General features: G+C 35.9%; 1 protein-coding gene across 3 annotated transcripts in view; it reads left to right on the forward strand.

The window, feature by feature from the left end:
- The window catches only part of SMAD4 (SMAD family member 4), a 65,441-nt gene that overhangs the window by 12,025 nt on the left and 37,673 nt on the right, over nucleotides 1–15,743 (forward strand). For all 3 annotated transcript variants that reach the window (XR_005064792.1, XM_037034373.1, XM_037034383.1), the window contains exons 2-7: nucleotides 5,588–5,966; nucleotides 6,806–6,980; nucleotides 7,411–7,440; nucleotides 12,096–12,308; nucleotides 15,212–15,331; nucleotides 15,426–15,542. Coding sequence is in view for 2 of the 3 variants with exons in the window: in XM_037034373.1 (XP_036890268.1) it covers nucleotides 5,718–5,966; nucleotides 6,806–6,980; nucleotides 7,411–7,440; nucleotides 12,096–12,308; nucleotides 15,212–15,331; nucleotides 15,426–15,542 (904 nt within the window). In the remaining variant the exon portion in view is untranslated. The remainder of the gene's footprint in view (nucleotides 1–5,587; nucleotides 5,967–6,805; nucleotides 6,981–7,410; nucleotides 7,441–12,095; nucleotides 12,309–15,211; nucleotides 15,332–15,425; nucleotides 15,543–15,743) is intronic.

Genomic DNA, 15,743 nt, shown 5'->3' on the forward strand with positions numbered 1-15,743 from the left:
CAGTTGAATGTGAGCAGAAGGGATGGTCAGCCTTTAAAACATAGTGCGTGAATTATCCTGTGTCTTTCCCCACCATTTAAAGACATAATGTAGAGATGGAGTCTTTGTTGGCTAATCCCCGAGAGGTAACAGGGAGCAGTGCTCCCAGTTTATGCAGAAAATACATCTGTGATTTATGCTGTTGATATTTTGGGGGTTGGTTGTCACTGCTACATCATGCTATGATTTAGTTTACCTGTGGACTTTCCACGCTTTCTCATTTATAGTCCCAAATCACTTTAACAACTACCTCTTTTAGCATCTGTTACTTAGTGTAATGTATTTGGGTCTTCTAGATCAGTGCTTCTCAGAGGGGTACGAACTGCTCCTTAAGGGATGTCGTGAAAATTAGTGGGAGCAGTTTTAGTGGACATAACTTTGAAGAATTATCTTGCATCCCACAACACTTTCAAATGCCCCAGAAATTCGTGTAGGAAGAAACATATAATTCCATTTAATATGTACTCATTTTTTCAGCAATGAAGTAATTTGGGTTCGTAATTGAAGTTGTTTTGTTTGAAACTTTATCAGGAGTTCATCATTTTGGAAAATTCGTGTCACCAATTGCAGTGCCATTGTGCTATTTGAGTTGCCAAAACAATACACCTGTATCGGAAGGTTTGAATTTGCAGCTGTCATATTTATGATGATTTTACATATAAGTGCAGGCATCTATCATTTGTATTATATTTTCTAAATTTGCTAATATGCCAGGGCATTTTTATTAAAATACATGCTTTATATTTATAAATCTTTTCCTTTATGTAACAATTAGGGTATTGTTGAAGTTTTAAAAATATGTGTAAATAGGTTTTTGTTTCAAGATACCTAACAGGGTGATAGAAATTATTTGTTAACAAAATGATATTTGATAGAGTTGAGAACCACTTTCTAATTATGCACTACTTGTTTTGTGTCTGTAGTGATTTGCACAGCGTAGATACAGTGTTTGTTGGATGGGTCAATTTGTGGTTCCAGATTGCTTTTTGGTACTCTGTTGCATTTGCTTACCACAGCAAGTCTATAAAATGGGAACAAAATGAATTGTTCCCATTTTATAGATGAAAAATTGAAAGAGATGCTAATTTACTTCAGTCATGTTGCTAGAGCTTTAATTAGAACATAAAATTTTATTTATACCAGTCTGGTGCCCTTTTCTACTATCATTACATACAACTCTTAAAAAAATTATAATGTAGGAAAACATCTATATACCCCTATTGATAATTATTTTTTAAAAGATTTTATTTATTTATCTTTAGAGGGGAAGGGAAGGAGAGAGGGAGAGAAATATCAATGTATGGTTGCCTCTTGTGAGTCCCCTGCTGGGAACTGGCCTGCAACCCAGGCATGTGCCCTGACTGGGGATCGAACTGCGATTCTTTGGTTCACAGGCCTGCGCTCAATCCACTGAGCTACACTAGCCAGGGCCTGATAATTATTTTTTATACAGAAAACTTTTAAATAATGTTTTGGGTACTTGTGGTCATAGAACACAGCAAAGATAAACACATATGACAAAACCCTGTTTAAGAAAGCAAGAATATTTTAATTAGTTTTCAAAGACATGTGCAATTAAAACTGTTTTTGAGATGCCATTGGGCATAAAGACTGCTTAAATTTTAGAAATGATAACATCTGATGGTGAAATAGTTATCTCACACTTTAATTACAGTGTAAATTGGTATAAATCTTTTGAAATTTAATATCAAAGAGTGAGTTCAACAAAGTATTTGCACTCTTCAGAACTTGTTGCAAGGAAATGCTACAGAATAAAAAGCTATAGTCAATCCATAAGCTTTTGCCTGGAATTTTCTAAAAAGATTTTAGCCCTGGCCGGTGTAGCTCAGAGGATTGAGTGCAGGCCTGTGGACCAGAGGATTGAGGTTTGATTCCCGGTCAGGGCACAGGCCTGGGTTGCAGGCCAGTTCCCAGCAGGGGACCTATGAGAGGCAACTGTACATTGATAGTCTCTGCTTCTCTCCTTCCCTTCCCCTCTAAAGATAAATAAAATTAAAATTTTTTTTTACTTTATTTTATTTTATTTTTGTTCAAGTACAGTTTTCTGTCTTATATTCCCAGCCTTGTCCCCCCAGTGCACCCCCCTCCTATTTTCGCCCCCCACCTTAGTTATTGTCCATGTGTCCTTTATACTTATTCATGTGAGTCCATCCCCTTTTCCCCTATGGTTCTCTCCTTTCTCCCCTGTGGACCCTGTCAGCCTGTTCCGTATTTGAGTGTCATTGGTCATATTTTGCTTGCTTATTTGTTTTGTTGTTTAGATTCCTGTTAATGGTGATATCATATGGTATTTGTCTTTCACTGCCTGGCTTATTTCGCTCAGCATAGTGCTTTCCAGTTCCATCCATGATATTGCTAAGGGTAGGAGTTCCTTCTTCCTTTCTGTAGCATAGAATTCCCTTGTGTAAATGTACCATAGCTTTTTGATCCAGTCATTTACCAATGGGCATCTAGGTTGCTTACAACTCTTGGCTATTTTTAAAAAGATTTTTAAAATTTATTTTTAGAGAGAGGGGAAGGGAGGAGAAAGAGAGGGAGGGAAACATCAATGTGTGGTTACCTCTCACACGCCCCCCACTGGGGACCTGGCCCACAACTCAAGCTTGTGCCCTCACTGTGACTCAAACTAGTGACCCTTTGGTTCACAGGCCAGCACTCAATTCACTGAGCCACAGCAGCTGGGGCTGCCTGGGAATTTTTAAGTTGAGAAAGTGTTGCTGTGTTCTTGAACTTCTGGGTTTGTGGCAACAGAGTATGAGACAAATATATAATCAGATAATAAATAATGTTTTAATTGGAGTGTATTTTAAATTTGAGAGAGGAATCAAGGAACATAAAGGGAACACACAGTAAACAGACCAGAGAAGTAATTCTCCAGGTTGTGGGGAGAGGAGATAGTGTGTTGGGGAATGGTCTTGGGAAAAAATGAGACATTAAATGGCACTTGAAGGATGGCTAGGACTTACCAAGTAGATAAGATAAAATGGGACTGAATGTTTTACGCAAAAGAAATAGCATGAGAAAGAATTTGAAAGCACATATAGAAATGCATTTATTTGATAATAAGGAGCACTTATATTTCCTAGGAATTGGGTGTATAATCGTGAATAATACAAGTACAATCCCTGTCCCCTAGAGCTTTCAGTATAGAAATTAAAATCGTTGTGACTTGACATTCAGAGATTTGAAACTGGTGGTGCTCTTGGGTAATATTTGAGTTGGTGGTTTTGTTTGTTATACACATTGGTATCCCTCTCTCCCTCTCCTTTCCTCCTTTTCCCCACAAATGAATTGCCAATACTTAAAAATGAGGTTTCACATACAAATGAACACCGAAGATCTGGCGGCAATGGGCTAACATTCTGAAATGTCACTTCCACCAGAAGTACGTGATGGCTACCCATTGAGATGAGCACGCACCTGTACGCCTCTCAGTCCTTTTCTTCATAGCTGGCACATTCCATTCATTTCCCTATATGCCTTTGAGTTGTGAGTCCTTGGATGAATAGTTTATTTCAGCCCCTCCCTCCTAAATTTTTTTGACAGGTTTTAGGAGGAGAAAGTGCAGAAAAACGCGTAATATGCTTTAGGAAAATATCTTTTTAAAAACAATTAAACATTTTATTATTCAGATAATAGCTGCTTCTTACTGAATGTTATGTGCTAGGCACTTTCTACTGTAGATTTTCTCATTTGCTCCCTATATACTCCTCTTTTGATCCTGATTCAGAGAGTTTAAGTAACTTACTTTGTCAAACTACTTAGTGTGTGGGCTAGGATTCTAATCCAGATTCTTACTCCAAACCCTTCCTTCCCTGTTTAGGTAATCTTTGGTTATCTGAAAAGTTTACCTTAGACATTTACAAAAGGTATGCATGTATTACATATTCAAAGATTTGAGGAAAAAATGCTTCTTTTCTGCATGGGCCTTATAATTAGTTGCAGAGACAAGCATTTACCTGTGTAAAACAGGTAACACTAATGGGGAACATGTGGTAGATACCAAGTGATTAATATACATTCTAAGGATGCCCCAAATTGCAAGTGTGTCGAGGAGAATAGAAAGGAGGGGACTGATAGAAATGACTAAGGTAAAGACTCAAGTGACTTTGTGAGAAAATATGGGGATAGTGAAAAAGAGAGGAAGGGGAAAGATGCTTTATCAAGCTTTCTAGTGTTAGGTAATGGAATGGACTTAATGCTGTAGAAACAAAGGTCATCAGGAGAAGTACAGGTTCTAGTATAGATTCATGAGTTAGTTTTATTTCTTTGATGCAAGGGGGGGATTTTTAAAAATTCTAAGTAAGTAGCAAAAGAAAATAAAAGCAAAATAAGTATGGAATTACTCTCTCCATGAGATAATAAAAGCAAGATTCTCCCCTTTTTCATCTTGGCTAATGTAATTATGATGTGCCTTGGTGTGTTCCTCTTGGGGTACAACTTCTTTGGGACTCTGGGATTCTTGGACTTCCTGGAAGTCTATTTCCTTTGCCAGATTGGGAACATTTTCTTTCATTATATTTTTAAATAAGTTTTCAGCTTCTTGCTCTTCCTCTTCTCCATCTGGCACCCTTATGATTCAGATGTTGGAATATTTAAAGTTGTCCCAGAGGTTTGTCAGCCTCTTCTCATTTTAAAAAAATTCTCGTTTCTTTATTCTGTTCTGGTGAGATGTTTATTTCCCCCTGGGGCCTGATAGAGAATCGAACTGGCAACCTTTCAGTTCGCAGGCTGGTGCTCAGTCTCCTGAGCAGTACCAGCCGCGGTGTTGGAAGACTAATTCTTCCATCATTTTCACATAGCTCCCTAACGCCCCAGCCCTCTAACAGCTATCAGTGTGTTTTCTATATTTATGAATCTTTCTATTTTATTCATTAAATTCCACATATAAGTGAAATCGTAGGCTATTTGTCTTTCTCAGTACATCCTTTTCATTTATCCAGCTTGTGTATATGACGTGATATCTTCTTGTGATTTTGATTTGCATTTCTCTAATGATTAATGATGTTGAACATTTTTCATGTGCTTTATGGTCATTCTTTATAGAAATGAGTATTAGAATCCTATGCCCATTTGAAAATTGTTACTTACCTTTTTAATGTTGTCAGTAGTCTCTTTTAACAAAGATGGGTGGTGCTAACTGATAAACAGCATTTGATACTAAGTGATAGTGAAATTTTCATGTGTGTTAGTGACAGACTATGAAGTTGCACTAGTGGATCAAGAATATTTTAGAGTGCTGGTCTTCATATGTATTTTAGTTTAAAGTTCTAAGATTTTACTTGAGGTTGACTAATTCAATCAACAAGACTTGATTTGAGCATGCCTTTATAATGAGAAGGCCTAACTTTAATATTTTTGGAATGTCAAAAACATTTTAAGTCATTTAAAAATCTAAGCACCAAACTTTAATTATGAGCATTGAGTCTTTGACTTAACTGGAGCAATGCCATCTTTTCCCAAGTAATTGACTCTACTTTATAAAATGTGTTCTAATATCTGTCTTCTTTCTTTATTTATTTTTTAGATTATCCTGAATACCACATGTCTAGCAATTTTCCTTGCAACATTAGCCAGTATTTTTTACTGCCTCCAAAAGATCAAAATTGCTCTGGAAGTTGGAGACATATTTGATTTAAAAGAAATAACTGTAACAAATGGACAGTATGTCTATTACGAATACACCAACAAGTAATGATGCCTGTCTGAGCATTGTACATAGTTTGATGTGCCATAGACAAGGTGGAGAGAGTGAAACATTTGCAAAAAGAGCAATTGAAAGTTTGGTAAAGAAGCTGAAGGAGAAAAAAGATGAATTGGATTCTTTAATAACAGCCATTACTACAAATGGAGCTCATCCTAGCAAATGTGTTACCATACAGAGAACATTGGATGGAAGGCTTCAGGTTAGTTTGATGCTAAAGTTTCCTTATATCTCTTATGGTGGCAGACTTAAAAAAAATTCTTGTTTTCTCTTAAGTTTTTTGGGGATAATTTAATCCTTGCTCCATCTCTTTAGATACTGTACATCCTGTACTAGTACACATTATAAAAACATACAGAAGTCTGTGTATTCCATATAATAAAGATATATTTTGAAAATTATTTAATGTTCTGACCTAAAAGTCAAATGTAGAAATTTGGAACATAAAAATAAAAGAAGAAAATCCCCATCTTTAGCACTTTGGTATTCATCCTTGTAGCCCCCCCCCCTTTGGTATTATATGCACATTTTTAAACTGAGTTATACTTGGTTCTTGTATAATTTAGAATTCTGATATTGTATGTTTGGTACTTTTATATAAAAAATCTAGAATTCAAGCGTAACTTTAAAACTTGAGTTAAAAAGTTTATATTTTACAAGTGTTCTTTACCTTTCATTTTTAACAAGCCTCATTTTTCATGTAGGACTACAAATACATTTGTGCTGAAATTTTTTAAAGAAACCCTGAGTCTTCAGATTAAAAAATTCTATTTCTAGATTTTAGGCATCATTTCTAGAACAAGCTCATACTTTTTTTGCATTTTTAAAACCCGAGCACAGGCCTTAAAATCACACCTCAGCCCACTATGCTGTGACCACGGCCGAGGAAGCTGTTTTGAGCTGCAGTTTCCTAGTTTGTGAGATGGGGGTCATAGTGCTGACTTGTAGGGTTCTGAGGGTTAGATCAGAATGTGTGTGAAGTCTCTTGTTGATACGTGGTGTGTAAGTGATGCTTAACAAGTGGTCCTTTATTTTTCCTAGGTGGCAGGTCGGAAAGGATTTCCTCATGTGATCTATGCCCGTCTCTGGAGGTGGCCTGATCTTCACAAAAATGAACTAAAACATGTTAAATATTGTCAGTATGCATTTGACTTAAAATGTGATAGTGTCTGTGTGAATCCATATCACTACGAGCGAGTTGTATCACCTGGAATTGGTAAGTAGATTTTACCTTTATCCTTGGAAGCACAAAGGGAAAAGATCTCAGTGTTTTAATTTTTCTAAGTTAAATTACAAATTTGGAAGAGGCTCAAGGCTGCAACTAATGCTAAATAATCAGACATTTTTAATGCAATAAAAATATTTAAATTTCATCTTTGGCACAAACTTATATTTTGACTGCTAAAGCCAAATAGTTGGTATTTTTGCCCATTTAGAGTATTTTTGAAAAATAAGATGGAAAACATGATAGAATTAAATATTTTATGTATTGTCAGATAGCATTTACCCTTCTATTCTTGAATTAAAATGGCTCATGAAATTTTGACTATAGCTTATATTTCTGTTCTGTGATTTTAAATATAATGGAAAATATTTTCATGATAATGATTAATGTTTCATTTTCTTTTCCCTTTAAAAAAATTAAGATCTCTCAGGATTAACACTGCAGAGTAATGGTAGGTAATCTGTTTCTTGTAACTTTCTCTGTTTTCTTTTATTCTTTCTATTTATTCTATTTTTTATTCACTTAGAAATTGTGTGGATACTGATAACATTTACAAGAAAAAACTTACCGCTTTGGAAATGTAGATTTTGGGGTATGTGCATGCATCAGCATTTAAAACGATTAAATAAGCTGTTGCCTTTTTGGATTTGAACTGCTATATATGAGCGATAGTAGTCTAAAAATATGACAGGAGAACATAAAACATACAAAGGAAGAATATTTTTTAAATCAGTTAAAACTGTTTTTTGGGGAAGAAAATCTCACAGAGCTAGTTTAAATGGGTATAAATGCCTGTAATGTTTGGTAATTTGGAATCATGTATAACATTTTTAAGATACCAGTATTCTAATTTTTCTTCATTTTAGTCTAACTTATTTTTATGATAGATAATTTTAAGAATGATCTAAAACTACATATATTAATATTTTTCAGTCTTGTTACATTTTTTTTATGTATCTTTAGAGGGGAAGGGATGGAGAGAAGGAGAGAAATATCAATGTATGGTTGCCTTTCGTGAGTCCCCTGCTGGGAACTGGCCTGCAACCCAGACATGTGTCCTGACTGAGAATCGAACCACGATCGTGTGGTTTGCAGGCCCGAGCTCAATCCAGTGAGCTACACCAGCCAGGGCAGTTTTGTTACATTTTGAGTAGATAAAACAAAGGACACTTTAGAGTGCCTGCTGGTCACAGAGGATCTAATCCTATTTTAAAAAGGAGAAAGTGTTTGGAGGTGGGGAAATGCAACAAGTGGTGTGTGTGTTCTTTGTTTTATTTTTTTAGTGTAATATTTAAGAACAGATCTGTTAAAACTTTAGCTCTGGTACTTAGAACATGTTGATAAACTCGAAATTCTGTAAGAACTAATTAATTTTCAGAGAAACTGATAAAGAGCCACCATCATCTGAGAAAGGTACGCTATTATTGTGGAGGGAATTAGTGGCTCAGCACCTCTTCTGTTGCAGAATCTCAGAGGCAGGTTAGAAATATCTGAAAATTTCGGAGGAGCATGGAAGTCTACCTGTTTTATTCTCCATTTTTGTTTCATGTCACCTGGTCCTAGGGCCTCGTCCTGGTACATGTTAGTGGTCAGTAGGCTTCTGACAACAAGGGTTGGGAATGGAAGGTGTTCGGGTGGTCTGGGAAGAGCAGCAGCTGTGAGATTGGTTAAAGCCCTGTCACCACAAATGCTGATGTCATGTCGCTTCCCATCTTCACCATTCTCCATCCCTGTTCTTGGAGAAGTAAAGCATTTAGCTCAGGGGTTGTTAGGGGTTTAGGAGACAATAGTGGTAACTATCTCAAGAGCTCCATGGGGCCGTGGTTGTGAGGGGATCCAGTTCTGAAGAGTCATTACACTCCTTCCCTTACCCTAAAACACTGCCGTTATTGACGGGATTGTGTGGGTTGGTAGCCTCTCTTTAGTGCCTCTGAGGCTGTCTTCAGCATCATAGAGGTGGTTATGTATTTAAAAGCTGGCTTCAGAGGCGTATTTCCTCAGAAAACAACAGGTGTTTTTCACAGCTCTTTCTAGATTTGGTCAAAGAAATAATACAAGACCAGGTAACTAAAAGTTAGTAAAATGGGTTCATTCCTTCACTTTTGAGTTAGGATTGTGGTGGTGGTAATCCTTTCCAGCCTGTCTCATCTCTTCTGTGAAGCTTTCCATGACCACAGCCACCTGTACATTCACTTTAACAAATATTTAATGAGCATGTATTGCCTGGTACTGTGGTAGGTTCCAGGGACAATAGGACAGGTAAGGTATGTGCTCTTCACCTAGGGAGCTCGGAGTCCAGTCTAGGAGGAAAGCAAAAGTAAGTACGACAGCGCCAGTCCCGTCAGAGTACGAGGCCTGCCTCCTGGTGGTGGTAGAGAGTGCACACCTAGGACAAGCCCAGTGGCTGCAGCTTTCCTGTTTCCTGCACACTCCTCACCCTCATCAAGCATTCTGCAGTAACTGTATACGTGCATGACCGCTCTAAACATACGGCTGAATCATGATAGCTGACACTAAGTGCTCATTTTGAATCAGGTACTGAGCTAAGTGATTTACAAGTATTGTGTCATCATCTCCTAATGCCCCTTGTGGTAGGTGACATTATCCATACTTTATCAAGGATTAAGAGACTGGTGCCCGGAGAGGTCCAGGAACTTGCCCAAGATTAGATAGCTAATAGGAGCTGGGGTAATGTTTGCTGACTGTTAGATATTTAAATGATAGAAAAATACTATAGAATACTATAAGCTCCATGAGGATAGAGACCTTTCTTTTGTTTATTGATGTATCCCAAGTGCTAGAACAGTCCCTGGAACATAGGTGCTCAATAAATATTATTTTAGTGAATGAATTTGTTGAATGCTCATTCATAAAGAGAAATACTTAACAGTTTGGTGTCTGTTCTTCTAGACTTTAAAAATACTATATGTTTTTTAATTTTATTTTTTTGAATAGGCAATACATGATCCATAAATCAAAATACTATAAAAAGGTATACAGTGAACAGAAGTGCTCCCACCCTTGCCCCCATTCCCCCACCCCCCGGTAATCACTTTTATTAGTTTCTGGTGTTTCCTTCCAGGGTTTCTGTATGCAGAAATACATGTACTGTTTCCCTCCTTTATTACACAAAAAGCATATTGTGCACTTTTCTGGACCTTGCTTTTTTACTTAAAGTGTATGATTTTTTAAACATGCATATGATCATACTGTACAATAGTGTTTTGTAATCTGCTTTTTGTCTCTTGGCAAAAATATATAGCAGACATCTATCTTGTTGATGTCTACAGTTTTACCTAAGAAACATATGTTTAAGTTACTAGATTTACAGACATGTAGACTGGTAGAAGTCTCAAACTTACCTTTGGGAAAGTTTAGCCAACATATCGGGCAAGAAGAAGTTATGAGGCATACTTTTTTCAAAGCAGAATCCAGTTGTTATGATTGCATATTAAGCTGGAGGGTCAACAGAAAAGCAGAAGCAGTGAGTATCAGTGTGACGAACTATATCCTGAAATTAGTAGCTTTGTCCTTGTGTATTAGTAGTACTGATACCTAGGTGAAAAGGTATCAGTACTGATACCTAGTACTGATCCTAGTCACTATAACGGCAAGAAGAAAAACCCTAAAATGCCCAGAAATTAAATAGAGACATCAGCATCTGTATAAAGAAAATCACAGAGCTTTGTTGAGGAGTGTAATTTAAAGAACAGATTGAATAAATATAGCCGTAACCACTTCATGCCCCAAATGATATTTTTCTCCATGTATTTATAATTTGGTCAATATTAGTGGTGAGTGGTTGGGTTCTTCTCTCCCCCCCCCCCCCCGATGTATAATGATATGTTAAGCATCCTTTTGGTTATCTTTCTGCCTTTGTAGACTTTTCTAAAAATAAACTTTTGGGAGTGAAATTTATGTGTCTTAAAAATATTAATGTCTTCATGACTTGATTCATAAAGAACCTTTAAAAGATTGTACATGGAAATTTAACAATGGGTTCTTGCTGTGTTGAAATATTCTCAGTTTAATGAAAAAAATAGCCACTTAAATAATTGGTATTTATGCGTAAGGTTTTTTCAAAGGTTGACATAGGGAAAAGATAAAGAGCTCAATATGCTGATTTTTAATGGAAAAGAGAATATCTTTGTGGACTTATTAATCAACTCTTGTAAGAAAAGAGCCTAGTATTAGAATTCAACAGACTAAAATTCTGGGGTAGTGTTAGTTCAGAAGCAGTAAGTGGTTTTTGCTAAAGGTAAAAGCGAACCCCACAACAGTAGTCCCAAAGCAAATATGTATGGAGATTCTGGGTAGAGAGCAATTAACATTATAAATATAGTTTCAGTTTTTTTTTCCCTCACAACCCTATTCCCTGGTTTGTTCAAGGAAAGGTGTTATGTTACATCAACTACAGTCTAGCTTTGCTTATTAACATGTAAGCACACAGGTAAAAGGTGTTGATTATTAAGTTTTTTCACGTCACACATTTATCAAACATCATTTGATAAATTTGGTTGGTTTTCTAGAAGGAAATTTCAGTTTGACGTAACATTTAGGATTTTTCTGTCTGGTTCTTAACCCTTTAGGGACATTCAGTATACTTCACTTTCAAAGACTGTGTTATTTAACTAATTCTAGATCCTGGAATTGGATAGTTATCAGATCCCACTCATACTTCTACAGTGTGTGAAATTAGCAAAAAGAGATAGCTGAATACTCAGTGTCAATTTGATCTTCTCATCTGGGTAAATATTTTTCCCAGCCATTTGGTTTTTGTCTACCTCATGTATTTAAGGTGATTATTATTTCTAGGTTAATCAAGAAACTGAGGAATATCTCTTCAGAACCATTGCTGGAAGTTGTTGGAATATAGTCTAGCTTCAAATTTCGGGGAGTCATTCAAATTTATGATAAAATATATCTGATGCCACTACCTCTAAATAAACAGCTTTTGCTGATAAAGTAATATGCTTTAAAAATATTACGGAAAAATTCTGCTATTTACACTGAAGTTGCTTTTAGGTGTTGTTATATTGCTTACAAGATTTTTTTCTGGGAATAGAAGCTTATAAGATTTTAAAATATGTTTAATTTTCTATATAGCTCCACCAAGTATGTTGGTGAAGGATGAATATGTTCATGATTTTGAGGGACAGCCATCATTATCCACTGAAGGGCATTCTATTCAGACCATTCAGCATCCACCAAGTAATCGTGCATCGACGGAGACGTACAGCACCCCGGCTCTCTTAGCTCCATCTGAGTCTAATGCTGCCAGTACCACCAACTTTCCCAACATTCCTGTGGCTTCTACAAGTGAGTTGTAGAATCAGATGTAGTCACAAGCTGAATTTCCCTAACTATGGAGTGTGTATATGTAGTCACTTGGAGGAAAACTTCTAGAAATTAAAAGTACTGTGATATCTTTCATTGGTAAACAGGTATTAAATTGATTTTGGGGGAGGGTTGGTCCTGGAAAAAATGGTTTATAGTTTATTTAAACATTTTTATGCTGATGCATAGTCACTTGGAATTTAATTAATGACTTTGATTATAATATTGATTTAAATTAATGTCTACTCTTGCATGCAAGTGAGAAGCCTCTTGAGTTTTCAGATACATTTTAGAGAAATACGTGGTTAACAAGTAATTTTAAACCAACATGTTTACGAAACTGTGTATAAATGGAATTGTGAGCTTTCTTTTAATCCGTGTTTTTATTTTGATTTATCAGGATATTATTTTTTAAGTCATGGCAGCCTCTCGTTGCGCAAACTTAGAAGGGATCTTGACAAACTTGTTTATAACTTAATATCCCTCAAGATAAACATTAAGTATTTTAGTCAGTTTCAAAATAAAGTTAATTCTGTGTATCTAACTCGAATGTTTTTTTTCAAATAAGTCATTTCAAAAAGGTTTTTCCTCTAATAGAGGGGCCACCTTCCGTGCCACAGGCCTATTAGGTTCAGCTTTTCTTGGGGGGCTGATCAAGGCATTAATGACTTGGTTCTGTTAGTACTTTTATTTATTTCCCAATCACCAAATATTGGACAATTTGCTGCATGGAGTAGCTTTTTTAAACTAATCACAGAGCAGGGTATTGGCATGTGCATGGTGTTATTTGCACTTAGTTGCTAAGGATATTATGTATAAGCCCACATGAACACTAGGTGTTGATAGATCTGGACTGATACTTTGTTAGCTGCTAAACAAAGGGAACATTATTCTGCTTACTTTCATATCAAATCAGATTCAGTTTAAAAATTTGATCTTCGGGATAAATGGAGGACTGATTTATATAATTGAGTTTTTGAGTGAAGCATGCCAACTTTCCCACTCTTAAATTCATTTCACCTCTTCAAAGCAATATTGTTTGGATTTGCTGCATGAGATGACAGTCTTATCAAATCAACTCATGTAGTCTCTGTGTGAAAATTTGTGAGAATAGTCTCACATATTCTAAGAGGGTCATATCGGTCAGTTAAGCACTTACTTTAGAACCTGGACCCTTAATCACTTGGTGCTTCTGTTATCTGTTTATTCTTTATGTACTAACTTGGGTAATATTGTTCACAGAGAGAGAATGGGTAGTGGTGGAGAATAAATTAATCTCCAGCACAGATTATTAGTGCTAATGCACAGTCACCCAACCTTTGTTGATACCATCTTGAGGTTGAATTCGCACAACTTTGCTGATGCCTGCAGAATTGACTTCATTTTAACTGTCCTGTTCCCTGTGAAGACTAGAAAAGTGATATGAATGAAATGCAGATACTTTTGTCTTGATATCTTTGGATATATTTTCATAATTGACTAATAATTAGATTAGGTTTTAGAGTTTGTTGTAAATTTTTTTGCATTACATCTCAAAAAGCATATTGATATTTCTATATATATAGTCACTTGGAGGAAATTAAAAGAAAAATTTGATTAAAATAGAGGAATTGGAAGACTTTTGCATGAGCTGATTTACTTGTATTGTTTAATTTCATTATATGTACTTGAGATTGTGTAATGGAAGTATTCAGTACAGATAACTGCATTGGGCTCCTTTACAGTTTATGTTCATTTGGCACCTGTGTGTCTTGACAGAGTTTCTTTCTAAACATTTATAAATTAAAACCACAAGATATCTTGCAAAAATTTTGGCGGGTGAGTAGGAAGTGAGATTACTAAAAACATGGTCTTTAAAAAGAAATAATTTGGGGAATATTTAAATACTTTCTGTAGTTGTTAGCCTTAGGGAAATGTGATTTGTAGAGAGAGGAATGTTCTTTGCCTTGATACTTTGAGCAGTGGTCATTTACTCCCCTTCTCTCTGATTATACTCTTATTCAGATAAGAAAAAATTGAGATGATGCCAGTAACAGATAATAATTATGAAACATCAGTGCTTCCCAAATGAGATAAACAGTTGACTTAATTAATGCTTGCTTGAAGAAATCAAGTTTTCTTCCACTTAAAAAAAAGCATAAAAAAATGTAGGCCAATAAGCAATATCAGAATGGTTTTGAATTGAGTAAAAGCTAGAGGAGGCTTAGGCCTTTATATTACATATAGAGAGGGCAAGTAATTTCCTGTAAATTTAAGATTTACAGGAAATGTTCTTGGTAAGAGGTGATTCTTGGTTTTTAAAAGCACATGAAAATAGTTTCAAAGTAGACTGATAGTCTGATAGTGTTTTTTTGTTTTTGTTTTTCAACTTGCAAATGTTATCTGACTGGACAGTGGAGCTTGAAAAAAGTTTTTTTAATTTACTCACCTTGCCCATCACATTCCATTCAATATATTTGCCTACATTTCTTTTCTTTTATCAAACCATAGCATTATATTATTACTGGTATCAGAGCTGACAATAATGGACTTTTGAAGTCCTAATCAGAAAAGTCCAGAGCCGGATGGAGTGGCCTGGGGTGAGCTGATGTACTTCTGAAGAAGTTGTTATGATAGGGATTTTGCTGGCATTTTGAAGAATATTGTGAATAAATAGGCCACTAAAATTAGCTAGACCTTACTTAAGATAGAATAGTTTTGAACTTCTCCAAGTTTTGCCTTTATAGTGGACTTGAGAATTTTTTATTCAATAGGCCATGAATGAGTTCCACTTTTTGCCCATTTTTGTGGTGACTATCAGATATAATTTAGTCCTTCATTTGCTGTATAAAACCATAGGATTGCATCTATGTGTGTACCATATTAATGTCTTCTTGTTCCTCTAGGTCAGCCTGCCAGTATACTGGCAGGCAGCCATAGTGAAGGATTGTTGCAGATAGCTTCAGGGCCTCAGCCAGGACAGCAGCAGAATGGATTTACTGGGCAGCCAGCTACTTACCATCATAGTATGTACATGCTTTTTAAAATCTTTTAAGTAGATGAGAAAAAATAGGCAGACTTTATAAAAGCAAATTAATCCATGTGGGCCTTAATTTTTAGACAGCACTACCACCTGGACTGGAAGTAGGACCGCACCATACACACCTAATTTGCCTCACCACCAAAACGGCCATCTTCAGCACCACCCGCCTATGCCGCCCCATCCCGGACATTACTGTAAGCTCTTGTTTTTGTTGTAGGGGCTTTTTCTTTTTGAGGACTTTTTTTTTTAATTTAAAAAATGTTTTTATATCTTTTATTCATCTAACAATTTAGTTTTATTAAATAGTGTTTTTCACTATTTTTTGTAAACAGTATTATTTATTTTTTATAATTATGTTGTCATACCTTTGTTTGAGAGGAGTGATGATTACTAAA

This window comes from Sturnira hondurensis, unplaced genomic scaffold (genome assembly GCF_014824575.4).
Source record: "Sturnira hondurensis isolate 20B ecotype Veracruz unplaced genomic scaffold, ASM1482457v3 Scaffold0001872, whole genome shotgun sequence".
NCBI lineage: Eukaryota > Metazoa > Chordata > Mammalia > Chiroptera > Phyllostomidae > Sturnira > Sturnira hondurensis.